This window comes from Lathamus discolor, chromosome 1 (genome assembly GCF_037157495.1).
Source record: "Lathamus discolor isolate bLatDis1 chromosome 1, bLatDis1.hap1, whole genome shotgun sequence".
Classification (NCBI taxonomy): domain Eukaryota; kingdom Metazoa; phylum Chordata; class Aves; order Psittaciformes; family Psittacidae; genus Lathamus; species Lathamus discolor.
Window position 1 is genome coordinate 162,691,296 of NC_088884.1, and position 16,604 is coordinate 162,707,899.

Below are 16,604 nucleotides of genomic sequence, written 5' to 3' on the forward strand. Positions count from 1 at the left end.
GGAGAGGCCGTGAGGGGGTAACCAATCAGAGCACTCCGCCGCGCGGAGTGACAGGTGGGTTAGCCAATGGGAGGCTGGGATAGGACGAGAGCGGAGCTCTAGGCCCTCCCCCTGCGCTCCGCCGCTGAAAGGGACTAGCGCGGCTGCCCAATGGAATGCGCGGGATGAGGAGGGGGCGGGGATTGCGGCAGGGATGGCCAATAGGTGTCCCCTGCGGGGAGATTGACAGGGCAGCTGACCAATGACATGAGGCGGCCTGGCTGATCGACAGGCAGGGTCACTATGGCAACGCATACGGGGGGGCCCGCTGCAGGCCTGGCGGAGTTGGGGCGGGCTGCTTTGCATACGATTTGCATACGCAATTAGACAGATGCAATTACCGAGACCCCTCAGCCCCTCATTATGGGGTGGCTCTGGGGGCTGCCAGAGCCCAGCATGTCGGGTCTGTGCCCCGCAGCCCTCCCAGGGCCTGCACCTCGTCCCTTCCCGCTGCTCCCCTGGGGGAAGCACAGGGCTGCGGCCGCCCGCCCCACAGGGTGCTGCTGGCATGGACACGAAGTGAAGAGGAACCGGGTGTTCCTGGAGGACGAACAGGAGGGCTCCGGACTCGATGAGAGGTTGTCAAGGCACAGCAGGAAGAGCAGTTCCCCTTCGCATGGCGTCAGGGACCGAGCGGGATCCAGACTCCCAGTGAGGGCAGAGGAAAACACTCGAGTTCTACAAACACCTTGGAAGTTCAGTGGGTACAAGATGGGAACCAAGAGCAGAGGTTTAGGAGGAAAGACAAAGAGTTAAGGATGCGGGATACGTTCAGACCCAATCCTCAGCTCTCCCATAGCACAGTGGAACTGAAGAGCTGATCAATCCTGTTCCTTAGTTCTGGCCTTACCTTTGTTTGCTGAGCAAACAACTACAGCAGGAACTGAGCAGACAACAGGAACACACCTCACCGTGCAGAGGGGTGCAAGCAAGGATCAGCGGGGTGACAGAGAATCACAGGATCCCAGCCTGGTTTGTGTTGGAAGCGACCTTAAAGCTCCTCCAGCCCCAACCCCCTGCCACGGGCAGGGACCCCTTCCACTGGAGCAGCTTGCTCCAAGCCCCTGTGTCCAACCTGGCCTTGAGCACTGCCAGGGATGGGGCAGCCACAGCTTCTCTGGGCACCCTGTGCCAGCGCCTCAGCACCCTCACAGGGAAGAGCTTCTGCCTCAGAGCTCATCTCAGTCTCCCCTCGGGCAGGTTCAAGCCATTCCCCTTGGCCTGGCCCTACAGGCCCTTGTCCCAAGCCCCTCTCCAGCTTTCCTGCAGCCCCTTTAGGCACTGGAGCTGCTCTCAGGTCTCCCCTTCAGGAGCCTTCTCTTGTCCAGGCTGCCCCAGCCCAGCTCTTGAACAGGAAACATTTGAAGAGGAGAACACTGGAGAAGAAAACAGACTCCCAGACCATAAGATGCTGTGGCAGCTCCCATTATAGCACAGCGGAGATTCCCAGGTGGAATGTTCTCAGGTGGAATGTTAATTGATATCCAGTGTACCCAGAGCACAGCCGAGCATGGAGCTGCAGCCCGGTGACCCTCGGTGCTCTTGTGCTCTTCACCTGCACCACGTTAATCTCAGCTCAGTGCAATCCTCAGGCATTAACTCGATACCAAAGGGATATAAAGTGAGTGACATTCCAAGGAGATGGTATAATTCCAGTGGTCACTGTGGCAAAAAACAAGACAAAAAGAATGCTCAGATTTAGTCTGGGGCATTTTAATGTCCTGTTGGGCACATGCAGGGAGGGTACTGTCGTGGTTTAAATGAAGCCATAAATCACACAGCCGCTCTCTCACTCCTCCCTCTTCTTGCCCTCCCTCTACTCCCAGAGGGACGGAGAGGAGAATCAAAAACAATGCAACTCCCACAGGTTGAGATAAGAACAGTTCAGTAACTAAGGTATAACACAGATCAGTACTGCTACCACCAATAATAATAATGATAAGGGAAATAACAAGGGAAGATAATACAACACCTCAACACCAGCTGACTGATAACTCTCCCACCCCACCTGACCGAGCACCGACCGATCGCTTGTCCAACCCTGCAGCGAACTCGCCCTTCCGGGTAACTCCCCGCTACATCCCAGGCATGACGTGCTGTGGTATGGAATACCTCTTTGGCTTACTTGGGTCAGGTGTCCTGTCTCTGCTTCCTCCTGGCTTTCCCTCCTCCCTGGCAGAGCATGAGACTCAGAAAGTCCTTGGTCAGACCAAACACTTGTGTTATCAGCTCTGTTCCCAGGCTGAAAGTCAAAACACAGCGCTGCACCAGCTACTAAGAAGGAGAAAAATGACTGCTACTGCTGAACCCAGGACAGGTATAAATGGGGTTGGTACTGGTATGAGATAAAGTATAACTGATCTAACCCTCCATTCAAATGTTGCCTTCATTTTGTTAAGGAATGAACTGAGTGAAGCTCAGGGTGTTTCCAATACCAGCCCTGAACGTGTTCCATGTACCTCGGTTGTAAATCAAACTGGGAAAGCAGGAAGTCAGGAGAGCTAGTGGGATGGGCTGAGGCCCTTGGGAGGCAACGTGGAGAGGACATGTAATGCTGCTGGAAAGGGCTGTTTCCATCCTGCTGTTTGAAAGCTTCCTATGTGTTCCCAAAAGGCACGTGCCACAGGCTGGCTAACCCCAGGGCAGCAAGGGGGGAGCTGGAGCTGGGCACAATGGTGGTTTTGGTGATGTTGGTATCTCTTTTCTGCTGGCCAGGCCAAGCCTGAAGCTGTTCAGTAGACAAGGAATGGTTCCTGCACACCAGAGCTGAGCCTGGGATGGCGAAGGTGGCCCAGCTCCCGTTTCTGTGCAGGATCCTGGGATCTGATTCAACCAGAGACCTGGGAGAACCTGAGACCTGGGAGAACCTGGATCACAGAATCATGGAATGGTTTGGGTTGGAAGGGACCCTGAAGCTCATCCAGTTCCAATCCCTGCCATGGACCTGAGGGTTAATAGCATGTAACCAATGGCATGTAATCACACTGGATGTAACCAAGTAGACACCATGAGCAGATGTGTGCTGAGGTGGACAGGATGCGCCAAGACACTGCTCATGCTTCGTCATGATTTAGATTGGATATTAGGAAGATTAAAAAGATGAGATGTTTGGAAGATTGGATAGATTTGGATTAGACTTTAGGCAGACGTCCTTCCCTGTGAGGGTGCTGAGGTGCTGGTGCTCAGAGAAGCCGTGGCTGCCCCATCCCTGGCTAGGCTGGACACAAGGGCTTGGAGCAAGCTGCTCCAGTGGAAGGTGTCCCTGCCTATGGCAGGGGTTGGAACTGGATGAGCTTTAAGGTTCCTTCCAACCCAAACCAGTCTGGGATTCTGTGATACGCAGGAGAAAAGTTCTACAAGAAATCCAAATGCAGCTCCATGGAAAGGTTCAACTCCCACCAATGGAGTCACTTGGAATCGTACATGGCAGAAGCAGCTTTCTCCAAAAGTACCTTTTATCTTAAATGGGAATCCCAATGTGCATGAACTGCTGCAACCCTCCCCCAGAAGCCCAGAGGAATCACAGAATCAACCAGGTTAGAAAAGACCTTTAAAATCATCAAGTCCAATCATTACCCCAGCATTGCCAAGGCCACCAGTAACCCATGTCACTGAGGGCCTCACCTACAGGCTGGATGGATCCTTCTTTGTGGCTTCCATTCCCTGAGCAGCCAAGTGAGGTGATTTAATTCCCCAACCATCTTCTCCATACACATTTCCTTGCTCTATAGGCTCCATAAAAAAGAAGCTGAGCTCCATCCCCTTGCTGATACAAACACACATATAGAACCTCACAAGTGGACTGTGAAGTGACAAATGGTTTTATTAGAGTTAGTAAAAGGCTTTTTGTCTTTGTTGAAGGTGTCAAGGACATGAGTTTAAGTTCCCTCCTGCAGTTCACCTGCTGAGGATGCTTAATGTGCTACATTAACTGCAAAGACGTCAGCACTTCACAGCAGAAAACTGAGTCTAAGGGGTGACAAATCACGTGTTTCACAAGTGATCTGATGTGAAGAAGCAAAGGGCACTACTGAGAAGTAGCAGGAAATATGCGAAGGATGTTACAGGCAAGTAAAGCAGCAAAGGGCCCTGGTACAGATGCTGCTGGTTTGGGATCTCACAGGTGTCCTCAAATCATGCAGAAAGCATGTGGAGAATCATAGAATCAACCAAGTTGGGAAGTACCTTTAAGACTGAATCCAACTGTTAACCCAGCACTGGCAAGGCCACCACTAACCCATGTCCCAGAGCACTACATCCACATGCACGGCTTGTTCAGCCTGGAGAAAGCTCCAGGGAGACCTTAGTGCAGCTCCAGTGCCCAAAAGGACTACAAGAAACCTGGAGAGGGGCTTTGGCCAAGGGCCTGTAGGGACAGGCCAAGGGGAATGGCTTGAACCTGCCCGAGAGGAGACTGAGCTGAGCTCTTAGGCAGAAGCTCTTCCCTGGGAGGGTGCTGAGGCACTGGCACAGGGTGCCCAGAGAAGCTGTGGCTGCCCCATCCCTGGCAGTGCTCAAGGCCAGGTTGGACACAGGGGCTTGGAGCAAGCTGCTGCAGTGGAAGGGGTCCCTGCCCATGGCAGGGGGCTGGAACTGGATGAGCTTTAAGCTCCCTTCCAACACAAACCATTCTATGATATAATGCTATGATACAAAGCTGGTTAGATGTGGCTGTTTCCTGACCCTCAGCTTCATCCCCAGCAAAGACAAGCAAAGGTCCCTGCAGCAGAGCCAGAGATATCAGTAAGGCAAATTCAACATGAGGCACCTGGTGAAGGCCACTGCACAGACCTTCAGGCTTGTTTCCAAGCTAGGGAGACCAAAGCCAACAGAATCAGGTTCACTTTTAGTGACTGCCTGGAGGGACCGGGGCAAGGGGGGTCACCCTTTGGAGCATGAGGACACATTTCCCTGGGACCAAACAAGGAAGATGTGGAGCATCACCATGAGGACTTTCATTTTTGACTTAAGGGATCATTCCCTGAGCAAGACCCTCTCTTTGGGTGTAAAAGGAGAAGGCCACAGATAAGAATATGGTTGGGAAACAGAAAGAACAGACCCAAAACCCAACAGCATCCTCCAATGAAGGCTTCTTCCAGCAGAACCTTCCAGAAAGATAGAATCATAGAATAGTTAGGGTTGGAAAGGACCTCAAGATCATCTAGTTCCAACCCCCCTGCCATGGGCAGGAACACCTCACACTAAACCATCTTTAACAACATCCCTACCATCCCCACTGCTGCTTCTCAGGCTTCAGATGTGTTGGCCAAATCCGTGCCATGAAGAGGACCTGCTGAGTGACCCTCACTTCTGCCATCGAGTGCACACCAGGAATGCCAGCACTGAAATCGCAGCGATGCCCACAGTTGGGATGAGGTATGACCGGGACGGCCAGTTGCTGTCACTTGAGAGGTCACTGCCCTGAGACAACCTGGTCATAGAGTTAAAACCTAAGTTGCCAATGGGATTGGCTCTGTCTTGAAGGTCATTGCCAGCCTCAAGCTGGGCGCTGGGGTGATGCTCCACATGGACCTCATGGGTGCTGCTCCAGCTTGGAAGTGGATGAGAGTCACTGTTTGCTCCAGCTGATGCCTCTTCCCCAGGTTCTGGTGCTGGGCATCCTAACGAGACTCTGGGCAGTGCTTCTCCTGAGCTGGAGCTCTCTGTGCTTATCAAGAGAGGGTCACTCCTGAAGGTGAGGCTGCTGGACACGCTGGAACAGGGGCCACTGAGGCATCTGCCACTTGCTTCTGGGCTGTCCCCAGTCACAGAGAGGAGGACACCCGGCTTGCTGGGCTCCACGTCCCCCTCCACATTGCTGCAGGATCCCCAGATGGTGGTGGCAGAGCTCACCCGGTGGGGTGCCCTCCCAGATATGCTTCCTGGAGCAGTTGTGTCCAGGAGAGGATCCACAGAGGCTGGGAGCACCTGTGGGAGACAAGCAGAGGGGCTGGGTGCCATGGGAAGCACCCATTTGGCTGGTCTTGGGCACACATGTGACACAACAAGCCCACTTCAGTGCCCAACAAGCACATCACCGGCTGCTGACAGTGACGCTGGGCCATGAGTAGTGAGTGGCGCTGGGAAAGTGAACAGGGCTCCAGGGAGCCTTTGGGACTGGGAGGTTAAAGGAAGAAAAGGAACAAAGGGGGAGGAAAGGAAGGGGGAGCAAGGAAGGAAGGGGGGGCAAGGAAGGAAGGGGGGGCAAGGAAGGAAAAATGGGGAAAAGGAAAGGGGGGGAAGGAAGGAAGGGGGAAAAGGAAGGAAGAATGGGGAAAAAGGAAGGAAGGGGGAAAAAGAAGGAAGAGGGAAAAAGAAGGAAGAATGTGGAAAAAGGAAGGAGGGGGGGAAGGAAGGAAGGGGGGAAAAAGGAAGGAAGGAAGGGAGGAAAAAGAAAGGAAGGGGGAGAAAAAGCAAGGAAGGGGGGAAAAGAAGGAAGGGAGTGAAGAGGAAGGAAGGGGGAGAAGGAAGGAAGAGGGGAAAAGGAAGGAAGGGGGGAAAGGATAAAAGAAAAGGGGGGGAAAGGAAGGAAAGTGGGAAAATGAAATAAAGGGGGTGAAAGGAAGGAAGGGGGGAAAAGGAAGGAAGGGGGGAGAAAGGAAGGAAAGCAGGGGAAAGGAAGGAAAAGGAGGGAAAAGGAAGGAAGGGGGGGAAAGGCGGGGGGGAAGGAAGGAAGGTGGGGGGAAAGGAAGGAATGGGGGAAAAAGGAAGGCAGGAGGGAAAAGAAGAAAAAAAGAAAGGAAGCAAACAATGGATGAAGGGAGGAAGCAGAAAGGAAGATCAGCAGCAAGGAGAGGGGTGGAAAGAGGCAGCTGGAAGGCCGGACACTGACAGGCAATTCAAGGAGGGATATGAGGAGCCAAAGCCCCACCAGCCCTAGCTCCCTTCTCCCATGCTCCAGAATACCGGAGCAACAGGAACACAGAGGGGAAAAGCCCTGAATGAACTCACCAGCAGCTCAAAACCTAACACTGCAGCAGGACACCTCCCAGGCTGGGGAGTTCACAAGGGATGTGAATGAGAGCAAGTGGTAATGGGAAAGGTCACCTACGTGCTCCTTCAGTGGCATGGAAGGGGTGCTGGTGGCTGTCACCCCCATGGGCATTTTATTCTCTTGTCCAGGCTTCACGGAGCTGTCACGGGATGGGGAAGTGTCTCTGGGCACAGAGCTGGTCCTAGTGTTTGCTGGGGAGAAAAGAAAAGGTCTTGTGTTCATAACTTTTGTTCAAGAGGCTTGCTATTCCTCAAGGATGCTGCAATAGGATACTCCTAGAGATGATGAGGTTGTTTTTTAACACTTGCAGGGCCGGTGCCTGCAGCCCTGCCCTGGGCAGCCTGTTCCAATGCCTGAGCACCCTCTGGGGCAGGAATTGTTCCTCAGCTCCATCTAAACCTGCCCTGGGGCAGCTTGAGGCCGGTTCCTCTTGTCCCATCCCTTGTTCCTTGGGAGCAGAGCCCAGCCCCTCCTGGCTCCATCCTCCTGGCAGACACTTGTAGGGAGCCATCAGGTCCCCCCTGAGCCTTCTCTTCTCCAGACTGAAACCCCCAGGTCCCTCAGCCGTTCCCCGTCACACTTGGGCTCCAGGCCCTGCACCAGCTCTGTTGCCTTTCTCTGGCCCCACTCCAGCACCTCAATGTCTCTCCTGTAGTGAAGAATATCCAGCAGCACCACAGTTGCTACATGGCTCTGCCAGGCCGGAAACCCACCTCCATCTCCTCTGTGCTCTCCCAGCATCCTGACCAGCTTCTGCTCCGCATCAAACTGCTGCTGTATGAGGAGGGGGCTGCGCACATCCACAAAGCTTCCCAGGTGCTCACCATGCTCTGGGACAAACACAGCCTGGTTTTGGGGCAGGGAGTTCAGCGGCTGCATCCCCCCGCTGTGAGTGGCCTCCTCGAGCCTGGGGGGTGACTCAGTGGAGATGTATGAGTCCTCCTGGGGCTCATTCCTGGGCTGCTGGGGGCTGTGAGCAGCCTCTGCATCCCGTGGTGGATGAGACCTGCCCAGGCCCAAGCCTGGTATACCGCGATGCAGGTGGTTGGCATTCCCAAAGCATCCATTGTCCACACACACCGGGTGCTGCGGGCGGCTCAGCCAGTCCCGGCCACACTCGCTGGGCACAGCTGATGGCACGGACACGGTGCCTGTCCCAGGGGTCCCCACTGGTGCCTGCATGTCCTCGATGGGGTGACAGCGATACCCCTCAGCACCGTGCCCAGTGCTCACTCCATCATGAGCTGTGCTCCTAGGTGGGGGCAGCTGAGGTGTCTCTTGCTGCAGGATTTTCGGGAGCTGGAAAGAAATAATAGAATGGTTTGTGCTGAAAGGACCATAAAGCTCATCCAGCCCCAACCCCTGCCATGGGCAGGGACACCTTCCTCTAGACCAGACTGCTCCAAGCTCCTATGTCCAACCTGGCCTTGGACACTGCCAGGGATGGGGCAGCCACAGCTTCTCTGGGCACCCTGTGCCAGTGCCTCAGCACCCTCACAGGGAAGAGCTTCTGCCTAAAAGCTCATCTCAGTCTCCCCTCGGGCAGGTTCAAGCCATTCCTCTTGGCCTGTCCCTACAGGCCCTTGTCCCAAGCCCCTCTCCAGGTCTCCTGCAGCCCCTTTAGGCACTGGGAGCTGCTCTGAGGTTTCCCCTTAAGAAGCCTTTTCTTCTCCAGGCTGAATCAGCCCGGCTCTCTCAGCCTGGCTCCAGAGCAGAGCTGCTCCAGCCTATAACTTCAGTTATAGGGTGTAAGTTACCAGCTGCAGCAATGATCAGCAGCAAGAGGCTGCTTGGGACGTCCCTGCACAAGCCCAGCCCTACCATGGGCTCCCCTTACCACACAGCTCCAGTCCAAAATGGACCTTTGTATCTCCATCTGACACGTCACACTCACTGATTCCTGCGCTGGGTTCCTGGCATCCAGGTCCGTCCTTGTGGTGGTGGCAGCACAGGGCAGGTCTTGGTGGGGCTGCTCAGCCAACGGGGCACCTGGAGCAGGGTCAGGAGCTGGGGACAGTGTCTGGACTGCGGTGGAGGTGACGGTGGGACGGGCATTGCTGGCTGCAGGAGGGGAGGAAGCAACAGTGGGAGCTGCGGGACCTGGAGGAACCAAGGTGGTTTGTGAGCATGGACACTGAGGGAAAAGCCAAGGAGGCAAAGGATGAGCTTGCGCCTGAGGCCCCTCACATGCCCCTGCTCTGTCCCAATCCCACAGCACCCCTTCATTCATCCTTCCATCTCCCCCCAAGGTTCTTCCTTCAAACAAGAACCCCATCATCCTTAGCCACATCACCAGGGTGATGGACATCCCTGGGGACAGTCAGACTCCCCCAGGAATCCAAGGCAGGGAGAGATCAGACACTAGGATGTGTGGTTCGGATCCCCATGTCCACCAGACTCCCCGGGCCAGCCCCCAGGGATACTGAGGCTACCTACGGAGTTTCCAGGAGTCATACACATGCTGCAGCTCATCAGCCAGGTCCCCGGCGTTGTTCTGGCGCAGCGCCTCGATGAGGTCCCTCACCCAGCCCTGCCGGCACTTCAGGTGCTGATAGAACCTGTAGACAGTGGCCTGGCTGCCTCGTGCTTCCTCCCGGGCATGGAGCTCATCCTGAATAAACCACATACAGGGAGCTAACAGAGGGTCTGGCTTAGAGGTGGGGTCGGTGTATGTTATCCGAGCTGTATTATAGAATCCCAGATTGGTTTATGATGGAAAGGACCTTAAAGCTCATCCAGCTCCAACCCCTGCCACGGGCAGGGACCCCTTCCACTGGAGCAGCTTGCTCCAAGCCCCTGTGTCCATCCTGGCCTTGAGCACTGCCAGGGATGGGGCAGCCACAGCTTCTCTGGGCACCCTGTGCCAGCGCCTCAGCACCCTCCCAGGGAAGAGCTTCTGCCTAAGAGCTCATCTCAGTCTCCCCTCAGGCAGGTTCAAGCCATTCCCCTTGGCCTGGCCCTACAGTGCCTGATGAAGAGTTCCTCCCCACCATCCTTGTAGCCCACTTCAGACACTGGAAGCTGCTCTGAGGTCTCCACGCAGCTTCTCTTCTCCAGGCTGAACAGCCCCAATGCTCTCAGCCTGTCTTCATACAGGAGATGCTCCAGCCCCTGACCATCCTCATGGCCTCCTCATCTGTTGTGGAAGGAGCCCAGCAGGAACTCAGGAAAGCGGACACTTACTCTGTCAGCATCAGTGAGGCAGCTCAGGGAATCGGCCAGCGACGCCACACGGATGTTCCTGAAATTCCTGAGGTTTCTCATAATGTAGTCATACACTTTCTCTTCGGCAAAGCCCATCCTGGCTCAGCACCTGCTGAGAGAGAGACACTTAACTGGAGTGGAGGGCTGCTGGTAATGCTCAGCTTTTCCATTGGAGCTCAGGCTTTTCCATGGAGCCTGGTCCCTCAGCGCTCAGCCTCCTTGTGGTGGCAGCCGGCGCAGGGGGGAAATCCAGAGTGGAAAACACACAAAGAAGAAACTGAGTTCAAGCTGAACTCTCGACTCTGCGTTTGCAGCCCAGCCTCCCTCTGGCTGCCGTCCAGCCCCGTGTTTATCCTCATTCCTGCTGCAGCCGGATGGATCCCACTGCGTTCTCGTGACAATATCGCGACAGGAGCAGCGCCAGGGTCACGCCACGCCAAGGGGGACAAGGACAAGGCCGAGGGTGACGAGGCCGATCCCCGACGCAGCAAACGAAGGAGGAAACGCAGCAAGGGGAACGGGAAACCCGCCCGGCCGGGCCTGCCTGCTCCCATGGGAGCGCTGGGAAGGGTTGTGCTGGAAATAAACCTCCAACCAGCGCCGGGACCCCCGGATCGAACGGGATTCGATGGGATACGACGGGATACGACGGGACACGCCACCACCACCCTCCCCTCACAGCCCCTACCTTCGCCCGCGGCCGCCGCTACGCGCTGTGGGCACCGCTCTAAGCCCGCCCACCCCTCGCTTCGCCGCCGCTGATTGGTGGGCGAGCACGCCCATCGCGGTGATTGGCAGGCGCTGTGAGGGGCGGCCGGGAAGTGCCTGCCCTCTCCCCGACGGGGCGGTGGCTCCGGGCCCGGCCCTCACCCGGTGGCAACGGGGCGGGTCCGGGGCGGGTCCGGCCCTCGCCCGGTGGCGGCAGGGGGCAGCAGCGCACCGGGAACGTCTTGCGTGCCCCCGCCCCTCGGCCCGCCCCGCTCTGTCAGCGCAGCGCGCCCTGCATGGAGCCGCACCATGGCGGCGGCGGCGGCGGCCGGAGCGGGCGGGCGGCGGCGGGGGCGCCGCTGAGGGCCGGCAGCCCCGCGGCCGGGCTCTGAGAGGCGGCGGGGCCTTTTCCCCCCCTCCCCTCTCCCTTCCCTTCTTTCCCTTCCCCTTCTTTCCCCCCTCCCTTCCCTTCTTCCCGACCCCCGCGCCCTTCTCCCGGCGCGGCGTCCATGGTCGCGGCGTTACCGGAGCGGTTGGGCGGCGGCGAGAGCCAGCGAGGGCGGAGGAGCGGCCCGGCAGGTGAGGGAGCGCCCCGGGGGGGGGCGGCGGGAACGGCCTGGCGTTGTTATGGCGACGGGCTGGGCGCGGGGCCCGGCCGGGGGGTGTCCGTGTGGCGTTACCCCCCCCCCCCCCGGCATTGTGGGCTTTATTAGTTAATGATAGTGACTAATAGTGAATGGCGATAGTGGGGCCGCGACGGACACGCACACACACACACCGGGGGGGTCCGAGCTGGCACCCTGCTCCCACACCCGGGATCTGGCACAGGGCTTGGATCCTGGGATCACCAGATGCCTCTTTCTTCCTCCTCTTCCTCCTCTTCCTCCTCTTCCTCCTCTTCCTCCTCTTCCTCCTCTTCCTCCTCTTCCTCCTCTTCCCTTTCCTCTTCCTCCTCTTCCCTTTCCTCTTCCTCCTCCTTTCCTCTTCCTCAAGATCACCAGTCCCATGGACACCATCACTCAGGACACGGGGTTCCAGCACTGATCCCTGCCATAAGCAGCCGACCCACCGGCTGCCCTCATGCACCCATGGAGCTGCTCAGCAGCTCTTGGCCTGTGCTAAGACCATTGGGCTCATGGCCCGGCTCCATCCCTGTGCTGTTCATTAGGGAGATGCTCCAAGCTGGAGCGCTGAAGGGGACACCGAGGGCTGTGTCCCCTCCTCATCCCTCTGTATCCACACATCCCGAATGGGAATGCACAAGCTGCCGTGCTCCCTGCTCTCCCACGCTCGGGTAGATCCATCCTCCCTCCTCGGCCAGCTCCTGCTTATTTCTGCTCTTGGATGTCATCAAGGGTGGAAAATGTGACAGGAAGGAAGGGAGGCTTTTTTTTTTTTGCCTCCTGCTAAATATGGACTGACATGAAAATCCAGCGAGTGTCCTGAAAGGAATCCCAGCCCCTGTGCTTGCTGGAGGAGGGAAAACCGATGCTTTCTGCCTCTTTGGCTGGGAGGTTCCAGCTGGGAAGTTTCGCAAGGAGTGGCGGGTCCTTCCCGAGAGCCTCAGGAATTTACTTTGCTTGTTCACAGGACGCTCTCTGCAGGAATTACTCATCCTTTCTCTGCCTGCTCCTGGCTGGGGGGAGCTTGCTGCGAGCATGCAGGATGCATGGAAAACAGGGATCTTTCCTCTCCTGTACAAGGGAAAGGTGGTTTTAATCTTTACTCTGATTCCTGTTGCTGCTGTGGTGGGGAAGGAGGTGTGCGGGGTGTCTGCGTTCAGATTCACAAGGAGGATTAATGTCTGGCTCCATCAGGAATCAGGTGCTGATTCCAGCTGTTATTCCCATGCTGAGGTTGGGAAATAGGTTCTCGGATGAGGAAGGGAGCCAGGGATGGTTGTGGCACTGCCAGCTCCCCCAGTGTCTGCTGCGGTTGAGGTGAGGATGTTTTGGAGGTACATGGACCACAGCTTCACTGTGGCCTGGGGGTGCTGGTCCTGCCATGTCCCCCCTCCATGTGTTCATTTGCATTCCCATTGGAGACCTTTCTGGGAGGGGGGGGGGGGGTGCGAAATTCCACGTTTTTTGCCTGATCTTTATACAAACCATTGGTTAAAGCAATGGGGGGATACTGGGAGGTGTTGAAAACAGATGCTTCCCGTTTCCAGGGGCATCCCTGGCTCTGGTGCAACTGGATTGGTTTCAAGCTCATGGGATACTGAAACGTCCCTCTCAAATAACCAATGTTCTGTGCCGAGCCGGGATGTTGGGCCAAGTCCAACATCAACATCCTTGTGGAAGAGTTGTTTGAATTCCCTCTCTCCCTGTCTCCTCCTACATCTGTTCTCCTCCAAACCCATCACGATCCCGATCACAGGGATCACCAGGGAGCATGGGGTGGGGTATTTCGTGTGCTTCCATAGGGTTGGGAGCAGCATGGTGGATGCACAAGGTGCTGGTGGTCCTTTATTCTTGGTGTTGGAAGGGGAAGAGGTCAGCCCATGTGGTCTCATTCACAGATCACATTTTCCTCTTGAAATAAACCAAATCCTAGGCTTTCCTGTCGTGATGGAGATGATTTGGATGAGAACAGGTCCATAGGCATCTCTGGAGCCTGTGGGCAGAAAGGAGCAAAGGGGAATGGCTTTAACCTGCTAGAGGGAGACTGAGATGAGCTCTTAGGCAGAAGCTCTTCCCTGTGAGGGTGCTGAGGCGCTGGCACAGGGTGCCCAGAGAAGCTGTGGCTGCCCCATCCCTGGCAGTGCTCAAGGCCAGGTTGGACACAGGGGCTTGGAGCAAGCTGCTCCAGTGGAAGGGGTCCCTGCCCATGGCAGGGGTTGGAGCTGGAGGAGCTTTAAGCTCCCTTCCAACCCAAACCACTCTGTGGTCCTATGAAACACTAATGGGAAGAGGTCGGAAATGTCCGTGTTGATAGAATGGGCTGATTCATCTCCCTGCTCTTAACTCTTTCCATCCTGCTTCTGGTTGGCTTCAAAGCTCAGAGGCCAAGGCAACGATCGCAATTCTCCTGTAGCTGGATCACAAAATGCTGCTGGGTTTGTACATGGTGTTTATGTGGTTTGAGCTGGAAAAGGAAGGGGCTGTTGGGGGCATGTGGTTATCCGAACCGGATAACCGGAACATCGGCGCTCACATTAGGGAGGATTAATATTTAATACATGGGCTATGAACCGTTGTGCTTAATCACTGTCTGAAGGGCTTAGGAAGAGATTTACCCATAAGCAAAGTGATTCCCTAACTGTCCAGAGTGATTTCTTGCCTCTTCCTTGGGAGCAGCTGGTCCTGGATTTAGCCAGGGACTGATCTGATCCAGTTCTCCCTGATGTCTCCAGCTTTTAGGAGCGGGTCAAGTGGCTTTCATCACAAGTGCTTACTTCTCAATGTGGAAACCCTTTTGCTCTGGTACAACCCATGTGGCTGCTCTGTAAGCCACCAGTGGTTCCTGGAGCTGCAGTCTGTGTGGCCCTGTGTGTCCTGCAGCTCCAAGTTGAGCTGGTTTGAGTTCGGGAAGCAGAGGTGGGAGGCGATGTCTCATGATGACTCTGGTGGGACTGAGGGTTGTGTCTCCATCATGGCAAACCCCACTTTAGGCTGCTTGTGTCCCACTTCCCTCCTTGCCCCAAACCTCACCTAACTGAGAGCACCACTTATGGCTGTGAAACCCCCTTTGCTGTGGCTACACACATGGTACTGTGGTCTTTGTGGCTGCAGTTTAGTGGTAGAAGTCAAAGCAACCAAGTGTGGGTTGAGTTTGGCCATGATGGTCATGCAGGGAATCCTGGTGGCCACTGTGACAGGCTGGAGGTTAGGAGTCTTTTAGAGTGGAGTGGGGACTGCTTTTCTCCCAAAATACATGTGGGAGAACAACTCTTTAATTCCTTGCTTAGGCAGCAGTGAGTCCTCTTTATTCAAGAATAATTTGTTGTCCTAATTCCTTCCTGTTGAAGCAACTTCGTTTTGCATGGAATAATTAGAAGTAATTTGGTCCTGGGATGGAAAAGAAGAGTTCTCTGACTTCAGAAGAGTAGAGAAGAGCAGAACCTCTGCCTCTGCTGTGTGAGTCAGGCCTTGCTGTGGCACCCATCCTGAACGTGAGACCAAACATCCCAGGTTGGTGGGAGGGGGCAGGAGAGCACAGAATCCTAGAGTGGTTTGGGTTGGAAGGGAGCTTAAAGCTCCTCCAGCTCCAACCCCTGCCACGGGCAGGGACCCCTTCCACTGGAGCAGCTTGCTCCAAGCCCCTGTGTCCAACCTGGCCTTGAGCACTGCCAGGGATGGGGCAGCCACAGCTTCTCTGGGCACCCTGTGCCAGCGCCTCAGCACCCTCACAGGGAAGAGCTTCTGCCTAAGAGCTCAGCTCAGTCTCCCCTCTAGCAGGTTCAAGCCATTCCCCTTGGCCTGGCCCTACAGGCCCTTGGCCAAAGCCCCTCTCCAGGTTTCTTGTAGCCCCTTTAGGCACTGGGAGCTGCTTTGAGGTCTGCCCAGGAGGTGCAGATGTCTCCAGCCTTCTGCTGTTGCAGGGAGCTGAGGATGTCTGTGGGGAGGGGGAATGGACCACCACCACCTCCTTCCTCCTTGGATAGCACTGAGGAACAAACAAACCAAACCATTCCCACCACACTTATGTGAGAAGCTGCCTCTGACCAGCCTGGAGTATTCCTGACTTGGCCCCGGCCAAGTACGTGAGACCTTTTTATTGCTGTGACAAGGACTTCCACATCCTGCCCCGCAGTCTGACTCGAGGCTATTTTCTGGTCCTCCCAGGAAGACATCCCTGTTCTCCCTTCCTTTGCGTAGAACAGGGAAGGCAGCCAAATTCCTTCCCTCCCCCAAGCCCCTGTGGGTTTCGAGGAGAAGTTGCAGGCGTCCTTCCTGGCTTCCCTGGCCTTTACCTGGGAAGCACGGCATGAAGGTACTGTAGGCTTCGTTGTGTCACACCCACCTTCCTCAGTGCTTGTGGGTTCTTTTCTGCTGGTGAAGGTGGTGAGCACTGAGTCCATGTCCTCTTCTTCCAGAGTGCTGAGCTCTGGATGCAGTAGGAATGGGAGATGTTTAGCTTGGAAATCCCATCTGGCAGGAGACACGCTGTGAGTGAAACAGGCTTCCCAGTGTGTGGATATGGGACTGCCTGTGGAAGCTGCCTGCCGGCTCAAATGGGAGGTTTGAGATCTGTCTTCGTAACTTGAGGGTCCCAAATGCTGTTTGAAGCTCCGAGTTGGGTTGATGTAAGCACATTGGAGGCAGCTTGCAGAGCTGCAGCAACTTACCAGCCTTAAAACCAGGGTTTGGCGTGTTCCAGCTTGCAGGGTTTGTGTGTCTGAGTTAAGTAATAGGGGACAGGAAATCTTGATTCAGGTGGAGCAGTGAATCAATCAGCACTGGTTGCTCCGTGGTTGAACCAACCCCCCTTGGGCTGACTGCCTTCCATGGCACGCCTGGGGGTTGAAATGACACACTTGGAGAGGGGCTGCAGGGACAGGCCAAGGGGAATGGCTTGAACCTGCCAGAGGGAGACTGAGATGAGCTCTTAGGCAGAAGCTCTTCCCTGGGAGGGTGCTGAGGCGCTGGCACAGGGTGCCCAGAGAAGCTGTGGCTGCCCCATCCCTGGCAGTGCTCAAGGCCAGGTTGGACACAGG

General features: G+C 55.9%; 2 protein-coding genes across 5 annotated transcripts in view; one reads left to right on the forward strand and one right to left on the reverse strand.

Moving 5' to 3' along the window:
- Positions 1-4,531: 4,531 nt before the first annotated feature.
- On the reverse strand, positions 4,532-10,984 carry MAVS (mitochondrial antiviral signaling protein). Of its 3 annotated transcripts, none has more exons than XM_065662045.1 (7): positions 10,926-10,984; positions 10,217-10,346; positions 9,470-9,644; positions 8,928-9,133; positions 7,747-8,332; positions 7,091-7,224; positions 4,532-5,967 (listed from the first exon to the last, which is right to left on the reverse strand). In XM_065662045.1, the coding sequence occupies exons 2-7, from the start codon at positions 10,331-10,333 to the stop codon at positions 5,344-5,346; spliced, it is 1,842 nt and encodes a 613-aa protein (XP_065518117.1). In that variant the 5' UTR covers positions 10,334-10,346; positions 10,926-10,984; the 3' UTR covers positions 4,532-5,343. The 3 variants fall into 3 exon arrangements, with proteins under 3 accessions (XP_065518117.1, XP_065518127.1, XP_065518124.1); XM_065662055.1 differs by having other exon boundaries at positions 10,217-10,349; positions 10,926-10,969; XM_065662052.1 differs by lacking the exon at positions 10,926-10,984 and adding an exon at positions 10,826-10,909.
- Positions 10,985-11,254: 270 nt separating this feature from the next.
- The window catches only part of PTPRA (protein tyrosine phosphatase receptor type A), a 112,374-nt gene continuing 107,024 nt past the window's right edge, over positions 11,255-16,604 (forward strand). For both annotated transcript variants that reach the window (XM_065662007.1, XM_065662020.1), the window contains exon 1: positions 11,255-11,524. The gene's annotated coding sequence lies outside the window, so the exon portion shown is untranslated. The remainder of the gene's footprint in view (positions 11,525-16,604) is intronic.